Raw genomic sequence first — 25861 nt, forward strand, 5'->3', positions numbered from 1 at the left:
TTTGGAATGCAAGACTTTACAGGTAATCAAGTCTTTGCAGCGACAGACAATGTGAGTGGAGAAAGAGCCAAGCACAGGTTAAAGAGATGTGTACTGTCTTCAGCCAGGACAGTTAGTGAGATTTTGCAAACACAGGCAAGTTGTTGAAGTTACAGATAGTGATCCCGGTTTAGGCTGTCCTCAGGTATGTGGAACTTGGCTATCAGTGTCTGCTCAGCGATTCTGCACTGTCGTGCGTCGTGAAGGCTGCCTTGGAGAACGCTTACCTGAAGATCAGAGGCCGAAAGCCCACGACTGCTGAAGTGTTCCCTGACAGGAACAGAACACTCCTGCCTGGTGCTAGTTGAGCAGTGTTCATTCATCCGTTGTTGTAGCGTCTGCATGGTCTCCCCAGTGTACCATGCCTCAGGACATCCTTTCCTGCAGCTTATCAGGTAGATGACGTTGGCCGAGTCACAAGATTATGTGCCGTGTACCTGGTGGATGGTGTTCTCACGTGAGATGATGACATCTGTGTCGATGATCCAGCACGTCTTGCAGAGGTTGCTGTGGCAGGGTTGCGTGGTGTCGTGGTCACTGTTTTCCTGAAGGCTGGGTAGTTTGCTGCGGACAATGGTCTGTTTGAGGCTGTGTGGTTGTTTGAAGACAAGAAGTGGGGGTGTGGGAATGGCCCTGGTGATATGTTCGTCTTCATCAATAACATGTTGAAGAGATGTCCGGAGATATCATAGTTTCTCCGTTCTGGGAAAGTACTGGACGACGAAGGGAACTCTGTCCACCGTGTCCCGTGTTTGTCTTCTGAGGAGATCAGTGCAGTTTTTTGCTGTGGCGCGTTGGAACTGCCGATCGATGAGTCGAGCGCTATACCCTTTTCTAAGGAGAGTATGAAAATAGATAAGTCCCCTGGGCCGGATGGGATTTACCCTAGGATTCTCTGGGAGGCTAGGGAGGAGATTGCAGAGCCTTTGGCTTTGATCTTCATGTCGTCATTGGCTACAGGTATAGTGCCAGAAGACTGGAGGATAGCAAATGTTGTCCCCTTTTTCATGGGGAGTAGAGACCATCCTGGGAATTATAGACCGGTGAACCTTACTTCTGTTGTGGCAAAGTTTTGGAAAGAATTATAACGAATAGGATTTATAATCATCTAGAGGGAAATAAATCGATTAGGGATAGTCAACACAGTTTTGTGAAGAGTAGGTCGTGCCTCACAAACCTTATCGAGTTTTTTGAAAAGGTGACCAAAGAGGTGGTTAAGGGTAAGGCAGTTGACGTGGTGTATATGGATTTTAGCAAAGCGTTTGATAGGTAGGCTACTGCAGAAAATGCAGATGCATGGGATTGAGGGTGATTTAGCAGTTTGGATCAGGAATTGGCTAGCTGATAGAAGACAGAGGGTGGTGGTTGATGGGAAATATTCAACCTGGAGTTCAGTTACAAGTGGTGTACCTCAGGGATCTGTTTTGGGGCCACTGCTGTTTGTCATTTTCATAAATGACCTAGATGAGGGTGTAGAAGGATGGGTTAGTAAATTTGCTGATGACACCAGAGTTGGAGGAGTTGTAGACAGTGAGGATGGATGTTACAGTTTGCAGAGGGACATAGATAAGCTGTAGAGCTGGGCTGAGAGGTGGCAAATGGAGTTTAATGCGGAAAAGTGTGAGGTGATTCACGTTGGTAAGAGTAACAGGAGTACAGAATATAGGGCTAATGGAAGGTCTCTTGGTAGTGTCGACGAGTAGAAAGATCTCGGTGTACATGTGCATAGATCCCTGAAAGTTGGCACCCAGGTTGATAAGGTTGTTAAGAAGGCGTACGGTGTGTTAGCTTTTATTGGTAGAGGGACTGAATTTCGGAGCCGTGAGGTCATGTTACAACTGTGCAAAACTCTGGTGCAAAACTTGGAGTATTGCGCACAGTTCTGGTTGCCGCATTATAAGAAAGATGTGGAGGCATTAGAAAGGGTGCAGAGAAGGTTTACCAGATGTTGCCTGGTATGGTGGGAAGGTTGCATGAGGAAAGGCTGAGGGACTTGAGGTTGTTTTCGTTAGAAAGGAGAAGGTTAAGAAGAGACCTAATTGAGGCATACAAGACCATCAGAGGGTTAGATAGGGTGGATAGTGAGAGCCTTTTTCCTCGGACGGTGATGGCTAACACGAGGGGACATAGCTTTAAATTAAAGGGTGGTAATTGTAGGAGGGATGTGAGACGTAGGTCCTTTACTCAGAGGGTAGCAAGGGCGTGGAATGCCCTGCCTGCAGCAGTTGTGGACTCGCCAACTTGAAGGGCGTTCAAATGGTCAATGGATAGGCATGTGGATAACATTGGAATAGTTTAGGTGGGAGGGTCATGACATTGGTTTCACTGGTCGGCACAACATCGAGGGCCGAAGGGCCTGTACTGCGCTATAATGTTCTATGTTCTCTCTCTCTCTCTATTTCAGTCGATCTCTCTCTCTCTCTATTCCAGTCGATCTCTCTCTCTCTCTCTATTCCAGTCGATCTCTCTCTCTCTATTCCAGTCGATCTCTCTCTCTCTCTCTATTCCAGTCGATCTCTCTCTCTCTATTCCAGTCGATCTCTCTCTCTCTCTCGCTATTCCAGTCGATCTCTCTCTCTCTCTATTCCAGTCGATCTCTCTCTCTCTATTCCAGTCGATCTCACTCTATTCCTGTCGATCTCTCTCTCTCTCTATTCCAGTCGATCTCTCTCTCTCTATTCCAGTCGTTCTCTCTCTCTCTATTCCAGTCGATCTCTCTCTCTCTCTCGCTATTCCAGTCAATCTCTCTCTCTCTCTATTCCAGTCAATCTCTCTCTCTCTCTATTCTAGTCGATCTCTCACTCTATTCCAGTCGATCTCTCTCTCCCTATTCCAGCCGATCTCTCTCTCCCTATTCCAGCCGATCTCTCTCTCTCTATTCCAGTCGATCTCTCTCTCTCTATTCCAGTCGATCTCTGTCTCTCTCTCTCTCTATTCCAGTCAATCTCTCTCTCTCTCTATTCCAGTCGATCTCTCTCTCTCTCTCTATTCCAGTCGATCTCTCTCTCTCTCTCTCTCTATTCCAGTCGATCTCTCTCTCTCTCTCTATTCCAGTCGATCTCTCTCTCTCTCTCTATTCCAGTCGATCTCTCTCTCTCTCTCTATTCCAGTCGATCTCTCTCTCTCTCTCTCTATTCCAGTCGATCTCTCTCACTCTCTCTCTATTCCAGTCGATCTCTCTCTCTCTCTCTATTCCAGTCGATCTCTCTCTCTCTCTCTCTCTATTCCAGTCGATCTCTCTCTCTCTCTCTCTATTCCAGTCGATCTCTCTCTCTCTCTCTATTCCAGTCGATCTCTCTCTCTCTATTCCAGTCGATCTCTCTCTATTCCAGTCGATCTCTCTCTCTATTCCAGTCAATCTCTCTCTCTCTCTCTATTCCAGTCAATCTCTCTCTCTCTCTCTATTCCAGTCGATCTCTCTCTCTCTATTCCAGTCGATCTCTCTCTCTCTATTTCAGTCGATCTCAATCTATTCCAGTCGATCTCTCTCTCTCTATTCCAGTCGATCTCTCTCTCTCTATTCCAGTCGATCTCTCTCTCTCTATTCCAGTCGATCTCTCTCTCTCTATTCCAGTCAATCTCTCTCTCTCTCTCTCTATTCCAGCCGATCTCTCTCTCTCTATTCCAGTCGATCTCTCTCTCTCTCTCTATTCCAGTCAATCTCTCTATTCCAGTCAATCTCTCTCTCTCTCTCTATTCCAGTCAATCTCTCTCTCTCTATTCCAGTCGATCTCTCTCTCTCTATTCCAGTCGACCTCTCTCTCTCTATTCCTTATAACCTTATTGAGTTTTTTGAGAAGGTGACCAAAGAGGTGGATGGGGGCAAGGCAGTTGACGTGGTATACATGGATTTTAGTAAGGCGTTCGATAAGGTTCACCATGGTAGGCTTCTGCAGAAAATGCAGATGTATGGGATTGTGGGTAATCTAGGAAGTTGGATCAGGAATTGGCTATCAGATAGGAGACAGAGGGTGGTGGTGGATGGTAAATATTCATCATGGAGTGCAGTTACGAGTGGTGTGCCTCAGGGATCTGTTTTGGGGCCACTGTTGTTTGTAATTTTTATTAATGATCTGGATGAGGGTATAGTTGGGTGGATTAGTAAATTTGCTGATGACACCAAAGTTGGAGGTGTGGTAGATTGTGAGGAAGGGTGTCATAGTCTGCAGGGAGACTTAGATAGGTTGCAGAGCTGGGCCGAGAGGTGGCGGATGGAATTTAATGCGGAGAAGTGTGAGGTAATTCACTTTGGTAGGAGCAACAGATGTGTCGAGTATAGGGCTAACGGGAGGACTTTGAATAGTGTGGATGAACAGAGGGATCTAGGTGTGTGTGTACATAGATCCCTGAAAGTTGGGAATCAAGTAGATAAGGTTGTTAAGAAGGCGTACGGTGTCTTGGCGTTTATTGGTAGGGGGATTGAATTTAGGAGTCGCAGTGTAATGTTGCAACTGTACACTACTCTAGTGCGGCCGCACTTGGAGTACTGTGTGCAGTTCTGGTCCCCGCATTACAAGAAGGATGTGGAGGCGTTGGAGAGGGTGCAGAGGAGGTTTACTAGGATGTTGCCTGGTATGGTGGGGAGGTCCTATGAGGAGAGACTGAGGGATTTAGGGTTGTTTTCGTTGGAAAGAAGGCGGCTAAGAGGGGATCTTATTGAAACATATAAGATGATTAGAGGTTTAGATAGGGTGGATAGTGATAGCCTTTTTCCTCGGATGGAGAAAGCTAGCACGAAGGGGCATGGCTTTAAATTAAGGGGGGGTAGCTACAGGACGGATGTCAGGGGTAGGTTCTTTACCCAGCGGGTGGTGAGGGATTGGAATGCCCTGCCTGCTGCAGTTGTAAATGCGTCTAGTTTGGGGGCGTTTAAGAGATCTCTGGATAGGTTTATGGACGAAAAGGGATTGGTATAGGCTAGTGGGTCATTGTTTTTCTAACTGGTCGGCGCAACATCGTGGGCCGAAGGGCCTGTTCTGCGCTGTAATGTTCTATGTTCAATTCCAGTCAATCTCTCTCTCTCTCTCTATTCCAGTCGATCTCTCTCTCTGTATTCCAGTCGATCTCTCTCTCTCTATTCCAGTCAATCTCTCTCTCTCTCTCTATTCCAGTCAATCTCTCTCTCTCTCTCTATTCCAGTCGATCTCTCTCTCTCTATTCCAGTCGATCTCTCTCTCTCTCTCTCTCTATTCCAGTCAATCTCTCTCTCTCTCTATTCCAGTCAATCTCTCTCTCTCTCTCTATTCCAGTCAATCTCTCTCTCTCTATTCCAGTCAATCTCTCTCTCTCTATTCCAGTCAATCTCTCTCTCTCTATTCCAGTCAATCTCTCTCTCTCTCTATTCCAGTCAATCTCTCTCTCTCTATTCCAGTCAATCTCTCTCTCTCTATTCCAGTCGATCACTCTCTCTATTCCAGTCAATCTCTCTCTCTCTATTCCAGTCGATCTCTCTCTCTCTATTCCAGTCAATCTCTCTCTCTCTCTCTATTCCAGTCGATCTCTCTCTCTCTATTCCAGTCGATCTCTCTCTCTCTATTCCAGTCAATCTCTCTCTCTCTATTCCAGTCGATCTCTCTCTCTATATTCCAGTCGACCTCTCTCTCTCTATTCCAGTCAATCTCTCTCTATTCCAGTCGATCTCTCTCTCTCTCTCTATTCCAGTCGATCTCTCTCTCTCTATTCCAGTCGATCTGTCTCTCTCTATTCCAGTCGATCTCTCTCTCTCTATTCCAGTCGATCTCTCTCTCTCTATTCCAGTCGATCTCTCTCTCTCTCTCGCTATTCCAGTCAATCTCTCTCTCTCTATTCCAGTCGATCTCTCTCTCTCTATTCCAGTCGATCTCTCTCTCTCTATTCCAGTCGATCTCTCTCTCTCTATTCCAGTCAATCTCTCTCTCTCTCTCTATTCCAGTCGATCTCTCTCTCTCTATTCCAGTCGATCTCTCTCTCTCTATTCCAGTCAATCTCTCTCTCTCTCTATTCCAGTCGATCTCTCTCTCTCTATTCCAGTCGATCTCTCTCTCTATATTCCAGTCGACCTCTCTCTCTCTATTCCAGTCAATCTCTCTCTATTCCAGTCGATCTCTCTCTCTCTCTCTATTCCAGTCGATCTCTCTCTCTCTATTCCAGTCGATCTCTCTCTCTCTATTCCAGTCGATCTGTCTCTCTCTATTCCAGTCGATCTGTCTCTCTCTATTCCAGTCGATCTCTCTCTCTCTATTCCAGTCGATCTCTCTCTCTCTCTCTCTATTCCAGTCGATCTCTCTCTCTCAATTCCAGTCAATCTCTCTCTCTCTATTCCAGTCGATCTCTCTCTCTCAATTCCAGTCAATCTCTCTCTCTCTATTCCAGTCGATCTCTCTCTCTATTCCAGTCAATCTCTCTCTCTCTCTCTATTCCAGTCAATCTCTCTCTCTCTCTATTCCAGTCAATCTCTCTCTCTATTCCAGTCAATCTCTCTCTCTCTCTATTCCAGTCGATCTCTCTCTCTATTCCAGTCAATCTCTCTCTCTCTCTCTATTCCAGTCAATCTCTCTCTCTCTCTCTCTATTCCAGTCAATCTCTCTCTCTCTCTATTCCAGTCAATCTCTCTCTCTCTCTATTCCAGTCGATCTCTCTCTCTCTATTCCAGTCGATCTCTCTCTCTCTCTCTATTCCAGTCAATCTCTCTCTCTCTCTATTCCAGTCGATCTCTCTCTCTATTCCAGTCAATCTCTCTCTCTCTCTCTATTCCAGTCAATCTCTCTCTCTCTCTATTCCAGTCAATCTCTCTCTCTATTCCAGTCAATCTCTCTCTCTCTCTATTCCAGTCGATCTCTCTCTCTATTCCAGTCAATCTCTCTCTCTCTCTCTATTCCAGTCAATCTCTCTCTCTCTCTCTCTATTCCAGTCAATCTCTCTCTCTCTCTATTCCAGTCAATCTCTCTCTCTCTATTCCAGTCGATCTCTCTCTCTCTATTCCAGTCGATCTCTCTCTCTCTATTCCAGTCGATCTCTCTCTCTCTATTCCAGTCGATCTCTCTCTCTCTATTCTAGTCGATCTCTCTCTCTCTCTATTCCAGTCAATCTCTCTCTCTATTCCAGTCGATCTCTGTCTCTCTCTCTCTATTCCAGTCGATCTCTCTCTCTCAATTCCAGTCAATCTCTCTCTCTCTATTCCAGTCGATCTCCCTCTCTCTATTCCAGTCAATCTCTCTCTCTCTCTCTATTCCAGTCAATCTCTCTCTCTCTCTATTCCAGTCGATCTCTCTCTCTCTCTCGCTATTCCAGTCAATCTCTCTCTCTCTCTCGCTATTCCAGTCAATCTCTCTCTCTCTCTCTCTATTCCAGTCAATCTCTCTCTCTCTCTATACCCAGTCAATCTCTCTCTCTCTCTATTCCAGTCAATCTCTCTCTCTCTCTCTATTCCAGTCAATCCCTCTCTCTCTATTCCAGTCGATCTCTCTCTCTCTATTCCAGTCGATCTCTCTCTCTCTATTCCAGTCGATCTCTCTCTCTCTATTCCAGTCGATCTCTCTCTCTCTATTCCAGTCGATCTCTCTCTCTATTCCAGTCGATCTCTCTCTCTCTATTCCAGTCGATCTCTCCCTCTCTATTCCAGCCAATCTCTCTCTCTCTCTATTCCAGTCAATCTCTCTCTCTATTCCAGTCAATTTCTCTCTCTCTCTCTCTCTCTCTCTATTCCAGTCGATCTCTCTCTCTCTATTCCAGTCAATCTCTCTCTCTCTCTCTATTCCAGTCGATCTCTCTCTCTATTCCAGTCAATCTCTCTCTCTCTCTCTATTCCAGTCAATCTCGCTCTCTGTATTCCAGTCAATCTCTCTCTCTCTCTCTGTATTCCAGTCAATCTCTCTCTCTCTCTCTATTCCAGTCAATCTCTCTCTCTCTCTCTATTCCAGTCAATCTCTCTCTCTCTCTCTCTATTCCAGTCAATCTCTCTCTCTCTCTCTCTATTCCAGTCAATCTCTCTCTCTCTCTCTATTCCAGTCAATCTCTCTATCTCTCTCTATTCCAGTCAATCTCTCTCTCTCTATTCCAGTCAATCTCTCTCTCTCTATTCCAGACAATCTCTCTCTCTCTATTCCAGTCGATCTCCCTCTCTCTATTCCAGTCAATCTCTCTCTCTCTCTCTATTCCAGTCAATCTCTCTCTCTCTCTATTCCAGTCGATCTCTCTCTCTCTATTCCAGTCGATCTCTCTCTCTCTCTCTATTCCAGTCGATCTCTCTCTCTCTATTCCAGTCGATCTCTCTCTCTCTCTCTATTCCAGTCAATCTCTCTCTCTCTCTATTCCAGTCGATCTCTCTCTCTATTCCAGTCAATCTCTCTCTCTCTCTCTATTCCAGTCAATCTCTCTCTCTCTCTATTCCAGTCAATCTCTCTCTCTATTCCAGTCAATCTCTCTCTCTCTCTATTCCAGTCGATCTCTCTCTCTATTCCAGTCAATCTCTCTCTCTCTCTCTATTCCAGTCAATCTCTCTCTCTCTCTCTCTATTCCAGTCAATCTCTCTCTCTCTCTATTCCAGTCAATCTCTCTCTCTCTCTCTATTCCAGTCAATCTCTCTCTCTCTCTCTATTCCAGTCAATCTCTCTCTCTCTCTCTATTCCAGTCAATCTCTCTCTCTCTCTCTCTATTCCAGTCAATCTCTCTCTCTCTCTCTCTATTCCAGTCAATCTCTCTCTCTCTCTCTATTCCAGTCAATCTCTCTCTCTCTATTCCAGTCAATCTCTCTCTCTCTATTCCAGTCAATCTCTCTCTCTCTATTCCAGTCAATCTCTCTCTCTCTCTATTCCAGTCGATCTCTCTCTCTCTCTATTCCAGTCGATCTCTCCCTCTCTATTCCAGTCAATCTCTCTCTCTCTCTATTCCAGTCGATCTCTCTCTCTCTATTCCAGTCAATCTCTCTCTCTCTATTCCAGTCAATCTCTCTCTCTCTATTCCAGTCAATCTCTCTCTCTCTCTATTCCAGTCGATCTCTCTCTCTCTCTATTCCAGTCAATCTCTCTCTCTCTCTATTCCAGTCGATCTCTCTCTCTCTCTCTATTCCAGTCGATCTCTCTCTCTCTCTATTCCAGTCGATCTCTCTCTCTCTATTCCAGTCAATCTCTCTCTCTCTCTATTCCAGTCAATCTCTCTCTCTCTCTATTCCAGTCGATCTCTCTCTCTCTCTATTCCAGTCGATCTCTCTCTCTCTATTCCAGTCAATCTCTCTCTCTCTCTATTCCAGTCAATCTCTCTCTCTCTCTATTCCAGTCAATCTCTCTCTCTCTCTCTATTCCAGTCAATCTCGCTCTCTGTATTCCAGTCAATCTCTCTCTCTCTCTCTGTATTCCAGTCAATCTCTCTCTCTCTCTCTATTCCAGTCAATCTCTCTCTCTCTCTCTATTCCAGTCAATCTCTCTCTCTCTCTCTCTATTCCAGTCAATCTCTCTCTCTCTCTCTCTATTCCAGTCAATCTCTCTCTCTCTCTCTATTCCAGTCAATCTCTCTATCTCTCTCTATTCCAGTCAATCTCTCTCTCTCTATTCCAGTCAATCTCTCTCTCTCTATTCCAGACAATCTCTCTCTCTCTATTCCAGTCGATCTCCCTCTCTCTATTCCAGTCAATCTCTCTCTCTCTCTCTATTCCAGTCAATCTCTCTCTCTCTCTATTCCAGTCGATCTCTCTCTCTCTATTCCAGTCGATCTCTCTCTCTCTCTCTATTCCAGTCGATCTCTCTCTCTCTATTCCAGTCGATCTCTCTCTCTCTCTCTATTCCAGTCAATCTCTCTCTCTCTCTATTCCAGTCGATCTCTCTCTCTATTCCAGTCAATCTCTCTCTCTCTCTCTATTCCAGTCAATCTCTCTCTCTCTCTATTCCAGTCAATCTCTCTCTCTATTCCAGTCAATCTCTCTCTCTCTCTATTCCAGTCGATCTCTCTCTCTATTCCAGTCAATCTCTCTCTCTCTCTCTATTCCAGTCAATCTCTCTCTCTCTCTCTCTATTCCAGTCAATCTCTCTCTCTCTCTATTCCAGTCAATCTCTCTCTCTCTCTCTATTCCAGTCAATCTCTCTCTCTCTCTCTATTCCAGTCAATCTCTCTCTCTCTCTCTATTCCAGTCAATCTCTCTCTCTCTCTCTCTATTCCAGTCAATCTCTCTCTCTCTCTCTCTATTCCAGTCAATCTCTCTCTCTCTCTCTATTCCAGTCAATCTCTCTCTCTCTATTCCAGTCAATCTCTCTCTCTCTATTCCAGTCAATCTCTCTCTCTCTATTCCAGTCAATCTCTCTCTCTCTCTATTCCAGTCGATCTCTCTCTCTCTCTATTCCAGTCGATCTCTCCCTCTCTATTCCAGTCAATCTCTCTCTCTCTCTATTCCAGTCGATCTCTCTCTCTCTATTCCAGTCAATCTCTCTCTCTCTATTCCAGTCAATCTCTCTCTCTCTATTCCAGTCAATCTCTCTCTCTCTCTATTCCAGTCGATCTCTCTCTCTCTCTATTCCAGTCAATCTCTCTCTCTCTCTATTCCAGTCGATCTCTCTCTCTCTCTCTATTCCAGTCGATCTCTCTCTCTCTCTATTCCAGTCGATCTCTCTCTCTCTATTCCAGTCAATCTCTCTCTCTCTCTATTCCAGTCAATCTCTCTCTCTCTCTATTCCAGTCGATCTCTCTCTCTCTCTATTCCAGTCGATCTCTCTCTCTCTATTCCAGTCAATCTCTCTCTCTCTCTATTCCAGTCAATCTCTCTCTCTCTCTATTCCAGTCAATCTCTCTCTCTCTCTATTCCAGTCAATCTCTCTCTCTCTCTATTCCAGTCAATCTCTCTCTCTCTCTATTCCAGTCAATCTCTCTCTCTCTCTATTCCAGTCAATCTCTCCCTCTCTCTATTCCAGTCGATCTCTCTCTCTCTCTATTCCAGTCGATCTCTCTCTCTCTCTCTATTCCAGTCGATCTCTCTCTCTCTCTATTCCAGTCGATCTCTCTCTCTCTCTCTATTCCAGTCGATCTCTCTCTCTCTCTCTATTCCAGTCGATCTCTCTCTCTCTCTCTCTATTCCAGTCAATCTCTCTCTCTCTATTCCAGTCGATCTCTCTCTCTCTCTATTCCAGTCGATCTCTCTCTCTCTCTCTCTATTCCAGTCAATCTCTCTCTCTCTCTATTCCAGTCAATCTCTCTCTCTCTCTATTCCAGTCAATCTCTCTCTCTCTCTATTCCAGTCAATCTCTCTCTCTCTCTATTCCAGTCAATCTCTCCCTCTCTGTATTCCAGTCGATCTCTCTCTCTCTCTATTCCAGTCGATCTCTCTCTCTCTCTCTATTCCAGTCGATCTCTCTCTCTCTATTCCAGTCGATCTCTCTCTCTCTATTCCAGTCGATCTCTCTCTCTCTATTCCAGTCGATCTCTCTCTCTCTATTCCAGTCAATCTCTCTCTCTCTCTATTCCAGTCAATCTCTCTCTCTCTCTATTCCAGTCAATCTCTCTCTCTCTCTATTCCAGTCGATCTCTCTCTCTCTCTCTATTCTAGTCAATCTCTCTCTCTCTCTCTATTCCAGTCAATCTCTCTCTCTCTATTCCAGTCGATCTCTCTCTCTCTCTATTCCAGTCGATCTCTCTCTCTCTCTCTCTATTCCAGTCAATCTCTCTCTCTCTCTATTCCAGTCAATCTCTCTCTCTCTCTATTCCAGTCGATCTCTCTCTCTCTCTCTATTCTAGTCAATCTCTCTCTCTCTCTCTATTCCAGTCAATCTCTCTCTCTCTCTCTCTATTCCAGTCAATCTCTCTCTCTCTCTATTCCAGTCGATCTCTCTCTCTCTCTATTCCAGTCGATCTCTCTCTCTCTCTCTATTCTAGTCAATCTCTCTCTCTCTCTCTATTCCAGTCAATCTCTCTCTCTCTATTCCAGTCGATCTCTCTCTCTCTATTCCAGTCGATCTCTCTCTCTCTCTATTCCAGTCGATCTCTCTCTCTGGTTCTGCGCATGCTCGGCGATTGTTGATGACGTCACCGGGACGCCGATCGAAGCGGAGAAAATCCGGTAAAAAAATAAAAATAATAAAATATAAAATATAGAGATCGAGATAGAGAGATATATACCCGAGATAGAGAGAGAGACAGAGAGAGAGAGGGAGAGAGAGACAGAGCGAGACAGAGAGGGAGAGAGACAGAGGGAGTGACTGAGACAGACAGAGAGATGGTGTATTATGAAAGGGTGAATTGTTGACCCCATTTCATTCCCAGTTGTGAGTGATTGACGCTGCCGCAAACTGACTGACTGACTGACTGACTGACATCCCCGCCGCGCCCCCACTGTGAATGTTTGACCATTTGGTGTTCTTTATCTTTCCACTTCAGGTCGACAGTAATTGGTGCCAACATGAGCAACAGCCACCAGTTACATCCGTACACTTCCATTGGTGAGATCAATCACGTTCACATCTTGTCGGAGCATGTCGGTGCTCTGATTCACCACGAGGAGTACAGCGATGTTACCTTTCTCGTGGAGAAGAAGCGGTTTGCTGCACATCGTGTGATTCTGGCCGCTCGCTGTCAGTATTTTAGGTGAACCCTACGTTCCAGGAGTACTGTTTATTCATTGCGCGTTTGCTGTCATACCTAATCTGAACAGGCCTACATCATTCAAACCCTGGAATCTAAGAAACATAAGAAATAGGAGCAGGAGTAGGCCATCTAGCCCTTCAAGCCTGCCCCGCCATTCAATAAGATCATGGCTGATCTGTCGTGGCTCAGTTCCACTTTCCCGCCCTCTCCCCATAACCCTTAATCCCCTCTCTTATCAAAAACCCATCGACCCGCGTCTTAAAAATATTTAGCGAGGCAGCCTCCACCACTTCAACGGGCAGAGAATTCCAGAGATTCACCACCCTTTGAGTGAAGAAGTTCCTCCTCAACTCCGTTCTAAACCGCGCCCCCCCCTTTATCTTGAGGCTGTGCCCCCTAGTCCTACTGTCTTTTTTGAGCGGGAAGAGTCTCTCCACCTCTATCCTATCCATCCCATTCATCATCTTATACGTCTCAATGAGATCTCCCCTCATTCTTCTGAACTCTAACGAGTACAAGCCTAGTTTATTCAGCCTCTCCTCATAGCTCAATCCCCTCAACTCTGGTATCAGCCTAGTAAACCTCCTCTGCACTCCCTCCAAGGCCAAAATATCTTTGCGCAGGTGCGGCGCCCAAAACAGCACACAGTACTCCAGCTGCGGCCTCACCAATGCCCTATACAGCTGCAGCAAGACCTCCCTACTTTTACATTCAGTCCCCCTCGCTATGAAGGCCAGCATCCCATTAGCCTTCCTGACCACCTAGCAATGTAATCTTGGTTAATCTTCCTCTCCATATCCACTTACTGTTCCCCAATTCTCACTGGATTCCCTGAGAGACAGGAAAGCTGTCTGTTGCTATTTTGAACTTTCTTAATAAATAGGACCATAAAACATAAGAGCAGAAGGAGGCCCTTTGAGTCTGCTACATATTCATTATGATCGTGGTGGATCATCCAACTCAACAGCCTAATCCCTCCTTCCGCCTCATACCCTTTGATTGGGACATGGAGCAAGGGCAGGCAGAAGGGATAAGTTTAATTTGTTTACATTTTTGGCAAAAATATGTGGGCTGAAGGGCCTGTTTCTGTGCTGTGTTCTATGTTCTAACTCCTTTCTATGGTAGAGAATTCCACAGGCTCAGCATGTTTTGAGTGAACATAAGAACATAAGAAATAGGAGCAGGAGTAGGCCATCTAGCCCTTCGAGCCTGCCCCGCCATTCAATAAGATCATGGCTGATCTGTCGTGGCTCAGTTCCACCTTCCCGCCCTCTCCCCATAACCCTTAATCCCCTCTCTTATCAAAAACCCATCAACCCGCGTCTTAAAAATATTTAGCGAGGCAAATGTCTCCTCACCTCCATCCTAAATGGTCTACCCTGAAACCTCAGAGTATGACCCCTGGCTCTGGACTCCCCCACTGTCAGGAACACCCTCCCTGTATCTACCCTGTCTAGTCCTGTAAGAATTTTATAAGCCTTTCTGAGATTACCCCCCTCATTCTTCTGAACTCCAGTGAAAACAATCCTAACCGACTCAATCTCTCTTCATACTGCCATCTCAGGAATAAACCTTCTCTCGAGAGCAAGAACATCCTTCCTCAGATAAGGAGACCATATATACACACAATATTCCAGGATAGCCTCTCCAAGGCCGTGTATAATTACAACAAGACATCCCTGTTCCTGTACCCAAGCAAATTGACATAGGACCTGGATGAGGTATTGGAGGTGTTGGCAGCCTTAAAAGTGGACAAATCTCCAGGTCTGGGTGAATTGTGCCCAAGGTTACTGTGGGAGGCAAGGGAGGTGCCTGCAGGGGCTCTGACCCAAATTTTCAATTCCTCTTTTGCCACAGGGGAGGTCAACACAGTAAGAAGTCTCACAACGTCCGGTTAAAGTCCAACAGGTTTATTTGTAGCAACCGCCACTAGCTTTTGGAACTGGCTGTTTCTTCATCAGGTGGGAGGTGCTAGACGACTGGAGAACAGCTAATGTGGTTCCACTATTTAAGAAGGGTTGAAGAGATAAACCAGGGAACTACAGACCAGTGAGCCTCACGTCAGTGGCAGAGAAACTACTGGAGAAACTTCTGAAGGAAAGCATCTAACTCCACTTGGGGAGGCAAAGCTTGATCAGGTCAACATGGCTTTGTCAGAGGGAGTCATGCCTAACAAATCTGATTGAGTTTTTTGAGGAGGTGACCAGGTGTGTAGACGAGGGTAGTGCAGTCGATGTAGTTTATGTGGATTTCAGCAAAGCCTTTAATAAGGTCCCACATGGGAGATTTATAAAGAGGGTAAATTCACATGGGATACAGGGTCATTTGATAAAGTGGATTCAAAATTGGCTCAGTTGTAGGAGACAGCGGGTGGTGACAGGCTGCTCTAGTGACTAGAAGAAGTTTCACAACACCAGGTTAAAGTCCAGCAGGTTTATTTGATATTCGTCATGGAGTTCGGTTACAAGTGGTGTGCCTCAGGGATCTGTTTTGGGGCCACTGCTGTTTGTAATTTTTATTAATGATCTGGATGAGGGTATAGTTGGGTGGATTAGTAAGTTTGCTGATGACACCAAAGTCGGAGGTGTGGTAGATTGTGAGGAAGGGTGTCATAGTTTGCAGGGTGACTTAGACAGGTTGCAGAGCTGGGCCGCGAGGTGGTGGATGGAGTTTAATGTGGAGAACTGTGAGGTAGTTCATTTCGGTAGGAGTAACAGATGTGTTCAGTATAGGGCTAACGGGAGGACTTTGAATAGTGTGGAGGAGCAGAGGGATCTAGGTGTATGTGTACATAGATCCCTGAAAGTTGGGAATCAAGTAGATAAGGTTGTTAAGAAGGCATACGGTGTCTTGGCGTTTATTGGTAGGGGGATTGAATTTAGGAGTCGCAGCGTCATGTTGCAACTGTACACAACTCTGGTGCGGCCGCACTTGGAGTACTGTGTGCAGTTCTGGTCCCCACATTACAGGAAGGACGTTGAGGCTTTGGAGAGGGTGCAGAGGAGGTTTACCAGGATGTTGCCTGGTATGGAGGGGAGGTCATATGAGGAGAGACTGAGGGATTTGGGGTTGTTTTCGCTGGAAAGAAGGAGGCTAAGAGGGGATCTTATTGAAACATATAAGATGATTAGAGGTTTAGATAGGGTGATGAGTGATAGCCTTTTTCCTCGGATGGAGAATGCTAGCACGAGGGGGCATGGCTTTAAATTAAGGGGTGGTAGTTATAGGACGGATGTCAGGGGTAGGTTCTTTACCCAGAGGGTGGTGAGGGATTGGAATGCCCTGCCTGCTGCGGTTGTAAATGCGCCTAGTTTGGGGGCGTTTAAGAGATCTATGGATAGGTTTATGGACGAAAAGGGATTGGTTTAGATTAGTGGGTCAGTGGTCGGCGCAACATCGTGGGCCGAAGGGCCTGTTCTGCGCTGTAATGTTCTACGTTCTAATGTTCTATGTTAAACGCCACAAGCTTTCGGAATGCTGTTCCTTCGTTAGGTGAGTGGAAGCCAGTGACCGGTGGTGTACCACAGGGATCTGTGTTGGGTCCCCTATTATTCATCATTTATATAAATGACATCAGTGACTATGTGGGAAGTAGGATTAATAAGTTTGTGGATGACACAATGATTGGACGGGTGGTTGACAGTGAGGCGGAGTGTCTTGGGCTCCAAGAAGATGGAGATGAGATGGTCAGATGGGTAAATAAGTGGCAGATGGCATTTAACCCTGAAAAGTGTGAGGTGATACACTTTGGAAGGAGTCGTTTGACAAGAAAGTATTCAGTGAACAGCATGGAACGAGGAAGCTCTGTGGGACAAAAGGGCATAAATGATATCGATGGGAATGTTAAGCAAATTTGCAGGTGACACCAAGTTGGTCAGGTGGTTAATGGTGAAGAAGATGGTAGTCGGTTACAGAAAGATTGGATCAGTCAGATAGGCAGAGCAGTGGCAGACGATATTTAATCCTGATAAGTGCGAGGTGATGCACTTTGGAAGACGAAATAAGAAGAGGGAATATTCAATGAATAGCAGGACACTGGGAGGCTCAGAGGAACCTTGGAGGAATTATACACAGTTTATTTATTAGTGGCAAGTAGGCTTACATTCACGCTGTAATGAAGTTACTGTGAAAATTCTCTATCGCCACATTCTGATGCCTGTTCTGGTACACTGAGGGAGAACTTAGCATGACCAATGCAGAGGGATCTGGGTGTGCAAGTCCACAGATCCTTAAAGGTAGCAACACAGGTGGAAAACATAGAACATAGAACATTACAGCGCAGAACAGGCCCTTCGGCCCACGATGTTGCGCCGACCAGTTAAAAAAATACAACAACAACAATGACCCACTAACCTAAACCAATCCCTTTTCGTCCATAAACCTGTCCACAGACCTCTTAAACGCCCCCAAACTAGGCGCATTTACAACTGCAGCAGGCAGGGCATTCCAATCCCTCACCACCCTCTGGGTAAAGAACCTACCCCTGACATCTGTCCTATAACTACCCCCCCTTAGTTTAAAGCCATGCCCCCTCGTGCTAGATTTTTCCATCAGAGGAAAAAGGCTATCACTATCCACCCTATCTAAACCTCTAATCATCTTATATGTTTCAATAAGATCCCCTCTTAGCCGCCTTCTTTCCAGCGAAAACAACCCCAAATCCCTCAGCCTCTCCTCATAGGATCTCCCCTCCATACCAGGCAACATCCTGGTAAACCTCCTCTGCACCCTCTCCAAAGCCTCCACATCCTTCCTGTAATGTGGGGACCAGAACTGCACACAATACTCCAAGTGCGGCCGCACCAGAGTTGTGTACAGTTGCAACATAATGCTACGACTCCTAAATTCAATCCCCCTACCAATAAACGCCAAGACACTGTATGCCTTCTTAACAACCTTATCTACTTGATTCCCAACTTTCAGGGATCTATGTACACATACACCTAGATCCCTCTGCTCCTCCACACTATTCAAAGTCTTCCCGTTAGCCCTATACTCAACACATCTGTTATTCCTACCAAAGTGAATTACCTCACATTTCTCTGCATTAAACTCCATCCGCCACCTCTCGGCCCAGCTCTGCAACCTGTCTAAGTCTTCCTGCAAACTATGACACCCTTCCTCACAATCTACCACACCTCCGACTTTGGTGTCATCAGCAAATTTACTGATCCACCCAACTATACCCTCATCCAGATCATTAATAAAAATCACAAACAGCAGTGGCCCCAACACAGATCCCTGAGGCACACCACTTGTAACCGAACTCCATGATGAATATTTACCGTCAACCACTACCCTCTGTCTCCTATCCGCTAGCCAATTCCTAATCCAGTTCCCTAGATCACCCCCAATCCCATACATCTGCATTTTGTGCAGAAGCCTACCATGGTGAACCTTATCAAACGCCTTACTAAAATCCATATACACCACGTCCACTGCCTTACCCCCATCCACCTCTTTGGTCACTTTCTCAAAAAACTCAATAAGGTTAGTAAGGCACGACCTACCCGCCACAAAACCATGCTGACTATCTCCAATCAACTCATTACTCTCCAAATAACTATAAATCCTATCCCTAATAATTTTTTCCAAAACCTTGCCCACAACAGAAGTGAGACTCACCGGTCTATAATTCCCGGGGAAGTCTCTGTTCCCCTTCTTAAACAATGGGACAACATTCGCTAACCTCCAATCATCTGGTACTATACCAGAGGCCAACGACGACCTGAATATCAGAGCCAGAGGCTCTGCAATCACTTCTCTTGCCTCCCAGAGAATCCTGGGGTAAATCCCATCCAGACCAGGGGACTTATCTATTTTCAGACCCTCCAGAATATCCAGCACATCCTCCTTATCAACTGTAACACTGTCAATTCTACTCCCCTGCAACCCAGTGTCCTCCTCAGCTATATCCATGTCCCCCTGCGTGAACACCGAAGAGAAATATTGGTTCAATGCTTCACCAATCTCCTCCGGTTCCACACATAACTTCCCTCTGCCGTCTATAACTGGCCCTAACCTTGCCCTAACCAACCTTCTGTTCTTGACATACCTATAGAACGCCTTAGGATTCTCCTTAACCCTATCAGCCAAAGTCTTCTCATGTCCTCTTTTAGCCCTTCTTAGCTCGCTCTTCAACTCCCTCCTAGCCAATCTAAAGCTCTCTAGTGCACTATCCGAGTGCTCACGTCTCATCCGAACATAAGCCTCCTTTTTCTTTTTAACCAACGAATCAACTTTTTTGGTGCACCACGGTTCCCTAGCCTTACCAATTCCACCTTGCCTGACAGGGACATACCTATCACAGACTCGCAGTAGCTGCTCCTTGAAAAAACTCCACATTTCGGACGTTCCCAATCCCTGTAATCTCCTAGTCCACCCTATGTTTCCTAATTCTCTCCTAATAGCCTCATAATTACCCTTCCCCCAGCTAAAACCACTGGCCCGAGGTTCATGCCTATCCCTTTCCATCACTAAGGTGAACGTAACCGAATTGTGGTCACTATCACCAAAATGCACACCAACTTCCAAATCCAACACCTGATCTGGCTCATTTCCCAGCACCAAATCCAATATAGCCTCACCTCTAGTTGGCCTATCTACATACTGAGTCAAAAAACCTTCCTGCACATTTTGCACAAAAACTGACCCCTCTAACGAGCTAGAGCTATAACAATTCCAATCAATATTAGTAAAGTTAAAATCCCCCATAACAATTACCCTATTACTTTCACTCCTAACCAGGATCGTCTCCGCAATCCTTTCCTCAACCTCTCTAGAACTTTTAGGAGGTCTATAAAAGACTCCCAACAGGGTGACCTCTCCTCTCCTATTTCTAATCTCCGCCCATACTACCTCAACAGACAAGTCCTCATCAAACCTCCTCTCTGGTGGTGAAGAAGGCATATGGCATGCTTGCCTTTATTGGGTGGGGCATAGAATATAAAAGTTGGCATATGATAGAACCATAGAACACTACAGCACAGAAACAGGCCTTTTGGCCCTTCTTGGCAGTGCTGAACCAGTTTTCTGCCTAGTCCCGCTGACCTGCACCTGTACCATATCCCTCCACACCCCTCTCATCCATGTGCCTGTCCAAGTTTTTCTTAAATGTTAAAAGCGAGCCCGCATTTACCACTTCATCTGGCAGCTCATTCCACACTCCCACCACTCTCTGTGTGAAGACCCCCTCCCCAATATTCCCTTTAAACTTTTCCCCCTTCACCCTTAACCCATGTCCTCTAGTTTTTTTTCTCTCCTAGACTCAGTGGAAAAAGCCTGCTTGAATTCACTCTATCTATACCCATCATAATTTTATACACCTCTATCAAATCTCCCCTCATTCTTCTATGCTCCAGGGAATAAAGTCCTAACCTATTCAATCTCTCATTGTAACTCAGTTTCTCAAGTCCCAGCAACATCCTTATGAACCTTCTCTGTACTCTTTCAACCTTATTAATATTCTTCCTGTAATTAGGTGACCAAATTTGCACACAATACTCTAAATTCGGCCTCACCAATGTCTTATACAATCTCATCATAACATTCCAACTCTTCTTCTCAGTACTTTGATTTATAAAGGCCAATGTTCCAAAAGCACTCTTAAACAACCCTATCTACCTGTGACGTCATTTTTAGGGAATTATGTATCTGTATTCCCAGATCCTTCTGTTGTACTGCACTCTTCAATGTCCTACCATTTACCTTGTATGTTCTACCTTGGTTTGTCCTTCCAAAGTGCAATACCTCACACTTGCCTGCATTAAACTCCATCTGCCATTGTTCAGCCCATTTTTCTGGCTGGTCCAAATCCCTCTGCAAGCTTTGAAAACCTTCCTCACTGTCCACTACACCTCCAATCTTTGTATCATCAGCAAATTTGCTGATCCAATTTACCACATTATCATCCAGATCATTGATATAGATGACAAACAACAAAGGACCCAGCACTGATTCCTGTGGCACACCAGTAGTTACAGGCCTCCACTCAAAGAAACAATCCTCCACTAACACTTGCTGGCTTCTTCTATTGAACACAGAACACTGCAGCACAAACAGGCCCTTCGGCCCACAGGTTGCGCCGATCACATCTATACCTACCAAGCCATAGAACTATCTGTAACTCCCAATTCCATTAGATCCCATGTACTCATCCAGAAGTCTTTTAAAAGACCCCAGCGAGTTCGCCTCTACCATCACTGACGGCAGCCGATTCTACTCACTCACCACCCTCTGAGTGAAAAACTTACCCCTGACATCCCTTCTGTACTTGCTTCCCAGCACCTTTAACCTGTGTCCTCTCGTAGCAACCATTTCAGCCCTGGGAAATAGCCTCCGAGAATCCACCCTATCTATTCCTCTCAACATTTTATAAACCTCCATCAGGTCGCTTCTCAACCTTCATCTCTCCAGGGAGAAGAGTTCTAGCTCCCTCAACCTATCTTCATAAGGCATGCCTCCCAATCCAGGCAGCATCCTTGTAAATCTCCTCTGCACCCTCTCAATAGCTTCCACATCCTTCCTGTAATGAGGCGACCAGAACTGTGCACAGTACTCCAAGTGGGGTCTGACAAGGGTCTTCTAAAGTTGCAGCACTACCTCCTGACTCTTAAACTCAATCCCTCGATTAATGAAGGCCAGTACACCATACGCCTTCTTGACCACATCCTCCACCTGCGAGGCCGATTTAAGAGTCCTATGGACCCGGATCCCAAGATCCTTCTGCTCCTCAACCCAGCTAAGACTCCTACCCTTGATATTGTACTCCTGCATCCCATTGGTCCTGCCAAAATGGACCACTACACATTTATCCACGTTGAACTCCATCTGCCACTTCTCCCCCCAGTCTTGCATCCTATCTATGTCTCGCTATAACTTCTGACATCCCTCCAGACTATCCACAACACCACCAACCTTTGTATCGTCGGTGAACTTACTAACCAATCCCTCCAGTTGCTCATCCAGGTCATTTATGAAAATGACAAACAGCGAGGGTCCCAGAACAGATCAAAATACTTTTGAAAGTATTTAAAAAGTTGATGAAGAAAAATGTCGGCCCCCTTACATTCTGAAATAGGAGAATTCATAATGGAGAACAAGTAAATGACAGAGCAATTAACTGTCTTCACAATGGAAGACACAAATAACTTTCCAGAAGTATTAGGAATCAATGGTCTAGTGAGAAGGAGCAATTGAAAGAATGCGGTATTAATAGAAAAATAGTTCAGGAGAAATTAATGGGAGTGAAAGCTGATAAATCCTTAGAGCCTGATTATCTGACATCCCAGGTACTGAAGGAAGTCGCCGTGGAAATAGTGGATGTGTTGGATGTTACCTTAGAAAATTCTGTAGATTGTGGAACTGTCCCAGGAGATTAGAGGTGAAAAATGAAACATCGCTATTTAAAGAAGGAGGGAGGGTGAAAACAGGGAATACAGTCCAGTTAATCTAATGTCAGTAGTCAGGAAAATGCGCGGCTCTATTATAAAGGATGTGATAATATGATACTTAGAAAATCTCAACTGGATTGTACAAGAGATTCACCAGGTTGCTTCCTGGGATGGAACATTTAAGTTATGAAGAGAGGTTGGATAGAGTTGGGTTTTTTGGGTGGCACAGTGGTTAGTTTGGGTCAGCCTCTTGCTATATTCCTTATACACCTAGAACTGTGTGGCCAAATTTACACCTCAAATTTCAAGTTTGCTGATGACACCAGCATAGTGGGTCGGATCTCAAACAATAATGAGATGGAGTACAGGAATGAGATAGAGAATCTAGAGAACTGGTAAAATAACAATGATCTCTCCCGCAATGTCAGCAAAACGAAGGCGGTTGCCAACGACTTCAAGAAGCATAAAAGAGAACATGCCCCTGTCTACATCAATAGAGACAAAGTGGAAATGGTCAGGAGCTTCAAATTTTCAGGTGTCTAGATCACCAACAACCTGTCCTGGTCCCTCCATGCCGAAGCTATACTAAAGAAAGCCTACCAATGCCTCTACTTCCCCAGGAGACTAAATAAATTTGGCATGTCAGCTACAACTCTCACCAACGTTTACAGATGCACCACAGAAAGCATTCTTTCTGGTTGTATCACAGCTAGCTTTGGCTCCTGCTCTGCCCAAGACCGGAAGGAACTACAATAGGGTCATGAACGTAGCCCAGTCCATCACTCAAACCAGCCTCCCATCCAGTGGCTTTGTCTACATTTCCCCAGAAAAGCAGCCAGCATAATCAAGGACCCCATGCATCCAGACATTCTCCCTTCCACTTTCTTCTTTCGGGAAAAAGATACATAAGTCTGAGGTCACGTACCGACTGACTCAAGAACAGCTTCTTCCCTGCTGCTGTCAGACTTTTGAATGGACTGACCTCATATTTAGATAATCTTTCTTTACACCCCAGCTATGACTGTCACTGCTGGCTGTGCAGATACATGGATTTGGGCCTGTGTCTGTGGGAGTTTGCGCATTCTCCCTGTGGTTGCGTGGGTTTCCTCCGGGTGCTCTGGTTTCCTCCCACACCCCAAAGATGTGCTCTTAGGCTGATTGGTGTACCAAATTGACCCTACACTATTCTCCCCTGAATCTGGCTACATTAGGGGTGCCATTCACATACACACGGGGCAGGGTAGGTGTAGGAAAATGCTTTGTTGAAATGGCAGCGCGGGCCGAAGGGCCTGTTTCCCGTGCTGGGTTGTTCTTTGTATAACATTCTGCAATCTCTCGTTTCCTTCTCTTATACATAGAACATAGAACACTACAGCACAAACAGGCCCTTCGGCCCACGAGTTGCGCCGAACACATCAACACCTACCAATCTATAGACCTATCTATAACCCCCAATCCCATTAAACCCCATATACTCATCCAGAAGTCTTTTAAAAGACCCCAGCGAGTTCGCCTCCACCACCACTGACAGCAGCCGATTCCATTCACTCACCACCCTCTGAGTGAAAAACTTACCCCTAACATCACTTCTGTACTTTCCTCCCCACACCTTAAATCTGTGTCCTCTCGTAGCGACCATTTCAACCCGGGGAAATAGCCTCTGAGAATCCACCCTATCTATTCCTCTCAGCATTTTATAAACTTCTATCAGGTCGCCTCTCAACCTTCGTCTCTCCAGGGAAAAGAGACCCAGCTCCCTCAACCTAACTTCATAAGGCATGCCTCCCAGTCCAGGCAACATCCTTGTAAATCTCCTCTGTACCCTTTCAATAGCTTCTACATCTTTCCTATAGTGAGGCGACCAGAACTGCGCACAGTACTCCAGATGAGGCCTGACAAGGGTCTTATAAAGTTGCAGCATTACCTCCCGACTCCTAAACTCAATCCCTCGATTAATGAAGGCCAGTACACCATACGCCTTCTTGACCACCTCCTCCACCTGCGAGGCCGATTTAAGAGTCCTGTGGACCCGGACCCCAAGATCCTTCTGCTCTTCAACACTACTAAGACTCTTGCCCTTGATAGTGTACTCGTTCATCCCGTTGGTTCTGCCAAAATGGACGACTACACATTTATCCGCGTTGAAGTCCATCTGCCACTTCTCCGCCCAGTCCTGCATCCTATTTATGTCCTGTTGCAACTTTTGACATCCTTCCAGACCATCCACAACACCACCGACCTTCGTGTCATCAGCGAACTTACTTACCCATCCCTCCACTTCCTCATCCAGGTCATTTATGAAAATGACAAACAGCAAGGATCCTAGAACAGATCCCTGGGGCACTCCACTGGTGACTGACCTCCATGCCGAAAAAGACCCATCCACAACCACCCTCTGCCTTCTGCAGGCAAGCCAGTTCTGGATCCACAAGGCCAAAGGCCCTTGGATCCCATGCCCTCTCACCTTCTCAAGAAGTCTTGCATGGGGGACCTTATCAATTATGTACAATATGCTTTGCCTGAATAGTGCGCAAAAAACAATACTTTTCACCAATAATAAATTAACATTATCCTCTTTGGACGGAGAAACAAAATGGCAGAATATTATTTAAATGGTCATAGACTGAGAAATTGACTTATCATATGTATTGGAATACAGTGAAAAGTATTGTTTCTTGCGAGCTATACAGAGAAAACATACTGTCCATAGGGTACGCAGCAGAGAAGGAAAGGAGAGGGTGCAGCATGTAGTGTTACAGTCGTAGCTAGGGTGTGAAGAAAGATCAGCTTAACATGTGACAGGACCATTCAAAAGTCTGATGGCAGCAGGGAAGAAGTTGTTCTTGAGTCGGTTGATATGTGTTTTTGGACTTTTGTACCTTTTTCCCTACAGAAGAAGATGGAAGAGAGTATGTCTGGGATGTGTGGGGTCCTGTATTTTGCTGGCTGCTTTGCTGAGGCAACGGAAAGTGTTAATAAAACATAGAACATAGAACAGTACAGCACACTACAGGCTCATCAGCCCTCAGTGTTGTGCCGAGCTTTGTCTGAAACCAAGATCAAGCTATCCCCTCCCTATCATTCTGGTGTGCTCCATGTGCCTGTCCAATAACCGCTTGAAAGTTCCTAAAGTGTCCAACTTCACTATCACAGCAGGCAGTCCATTCCACACCCAACCGCTCTCTGAGTAATGAACCTACCTCGGACATCCCTTCTATATTTCTCACCATGAACCTTATAGTTATGCCCCCAAGTAACAGCTACATACACTCGAGAAAATAGTCTCCGAACGTCATAAGAACATAAATAGGAGCAGGAGTAGGCCATCTAGCCATTCGAGCCTGCCCCGCCATGCAATAAGATCATGGCTGATCTGAAGTGGCTCAGTTCCACTTTCCCGCTTTCTCCCCATAACCCTTAATTCCCTTGTCTACCAAAAACCTATCTACCTGTGTCTTAAATAAATTTAGTGAGGTAGCCTCCACCACTTCAATGGGCAGAGAATTCCAGAGATTCACCACCCTTTGAGTGAAGAAGTTCCTCCTCAACTCCATTCTAAACTGCCCCCCCTCTTATCTTGAGGCTGTGCTCTCTAGTCCTGCTGTCTTTTCTGAGCAGGAAGAATCTCTCTACCTAGACCCTATCCATCCCCTTCATTATCTTATACGTCTCTATAAGATTCCCCCCTCATCCTTCTAAACTCCAATGAGTACAAACCCAAGAAGGCGGCTACGAAGGGACCTTATTGAAACATATAAGATGATTAGAGGTTTAGATAGGGTGGACAGTGATAACCTTTTTCCTCGGATGGAGAAAGCTAGCACGAGGGGGCATAGCTTTAAATTAAGGGGTGGTAGTTATAGGACGGATGTCAGGGGTAGGTTCTTTAC

The 25861-nt window shown here is 45.6% G+C and overlaps 1 protein-coding gene across 1 annotated transcript in view; it reads left to right on the forward strand.

Moving 5' to 3' along the window:
• Positions 1-12000: 12000 nt before the first annotated feature.
• btbd9 (BTB (POZ) domain containing 9) overlaps positions 12001-25861 on the forward strand; it is a 226368-nt gene continuing 212507 nt past the window's right edge. Inside the window, exons 1-2 of the mRNA XM_080182504.1 lie at positions 12001-12055; positions 12373-12579. Coding sequence (XP_080038630.1) covers positions 12395-12579 — 185 coding nt within the window. The 5' untranslated portion in view covers positions 12001-12055; positions 12373-12394. The remainder of the gene's footprint in view (positions 12056-12372; positions 12580-25861) is intronic.

Source organism: Carcharhinus amblyrhynchos, unplaced genomic scaffold (assembly GCF_965287045.1).
Source record: "Carcharhinus amblyrhynchos unplaced genomic scaffold, sCarAmb.v2.hapA scaffold_58, whole genome shotgun sequence".
Taxonomy (NCBI): Eukaryota; Metazoa; Chordata; class Chondrichthyes; order Carcharhiniformes; family Carcharhinidae; genus Carcharhinus; species Carcharhinus amblyrhynchos.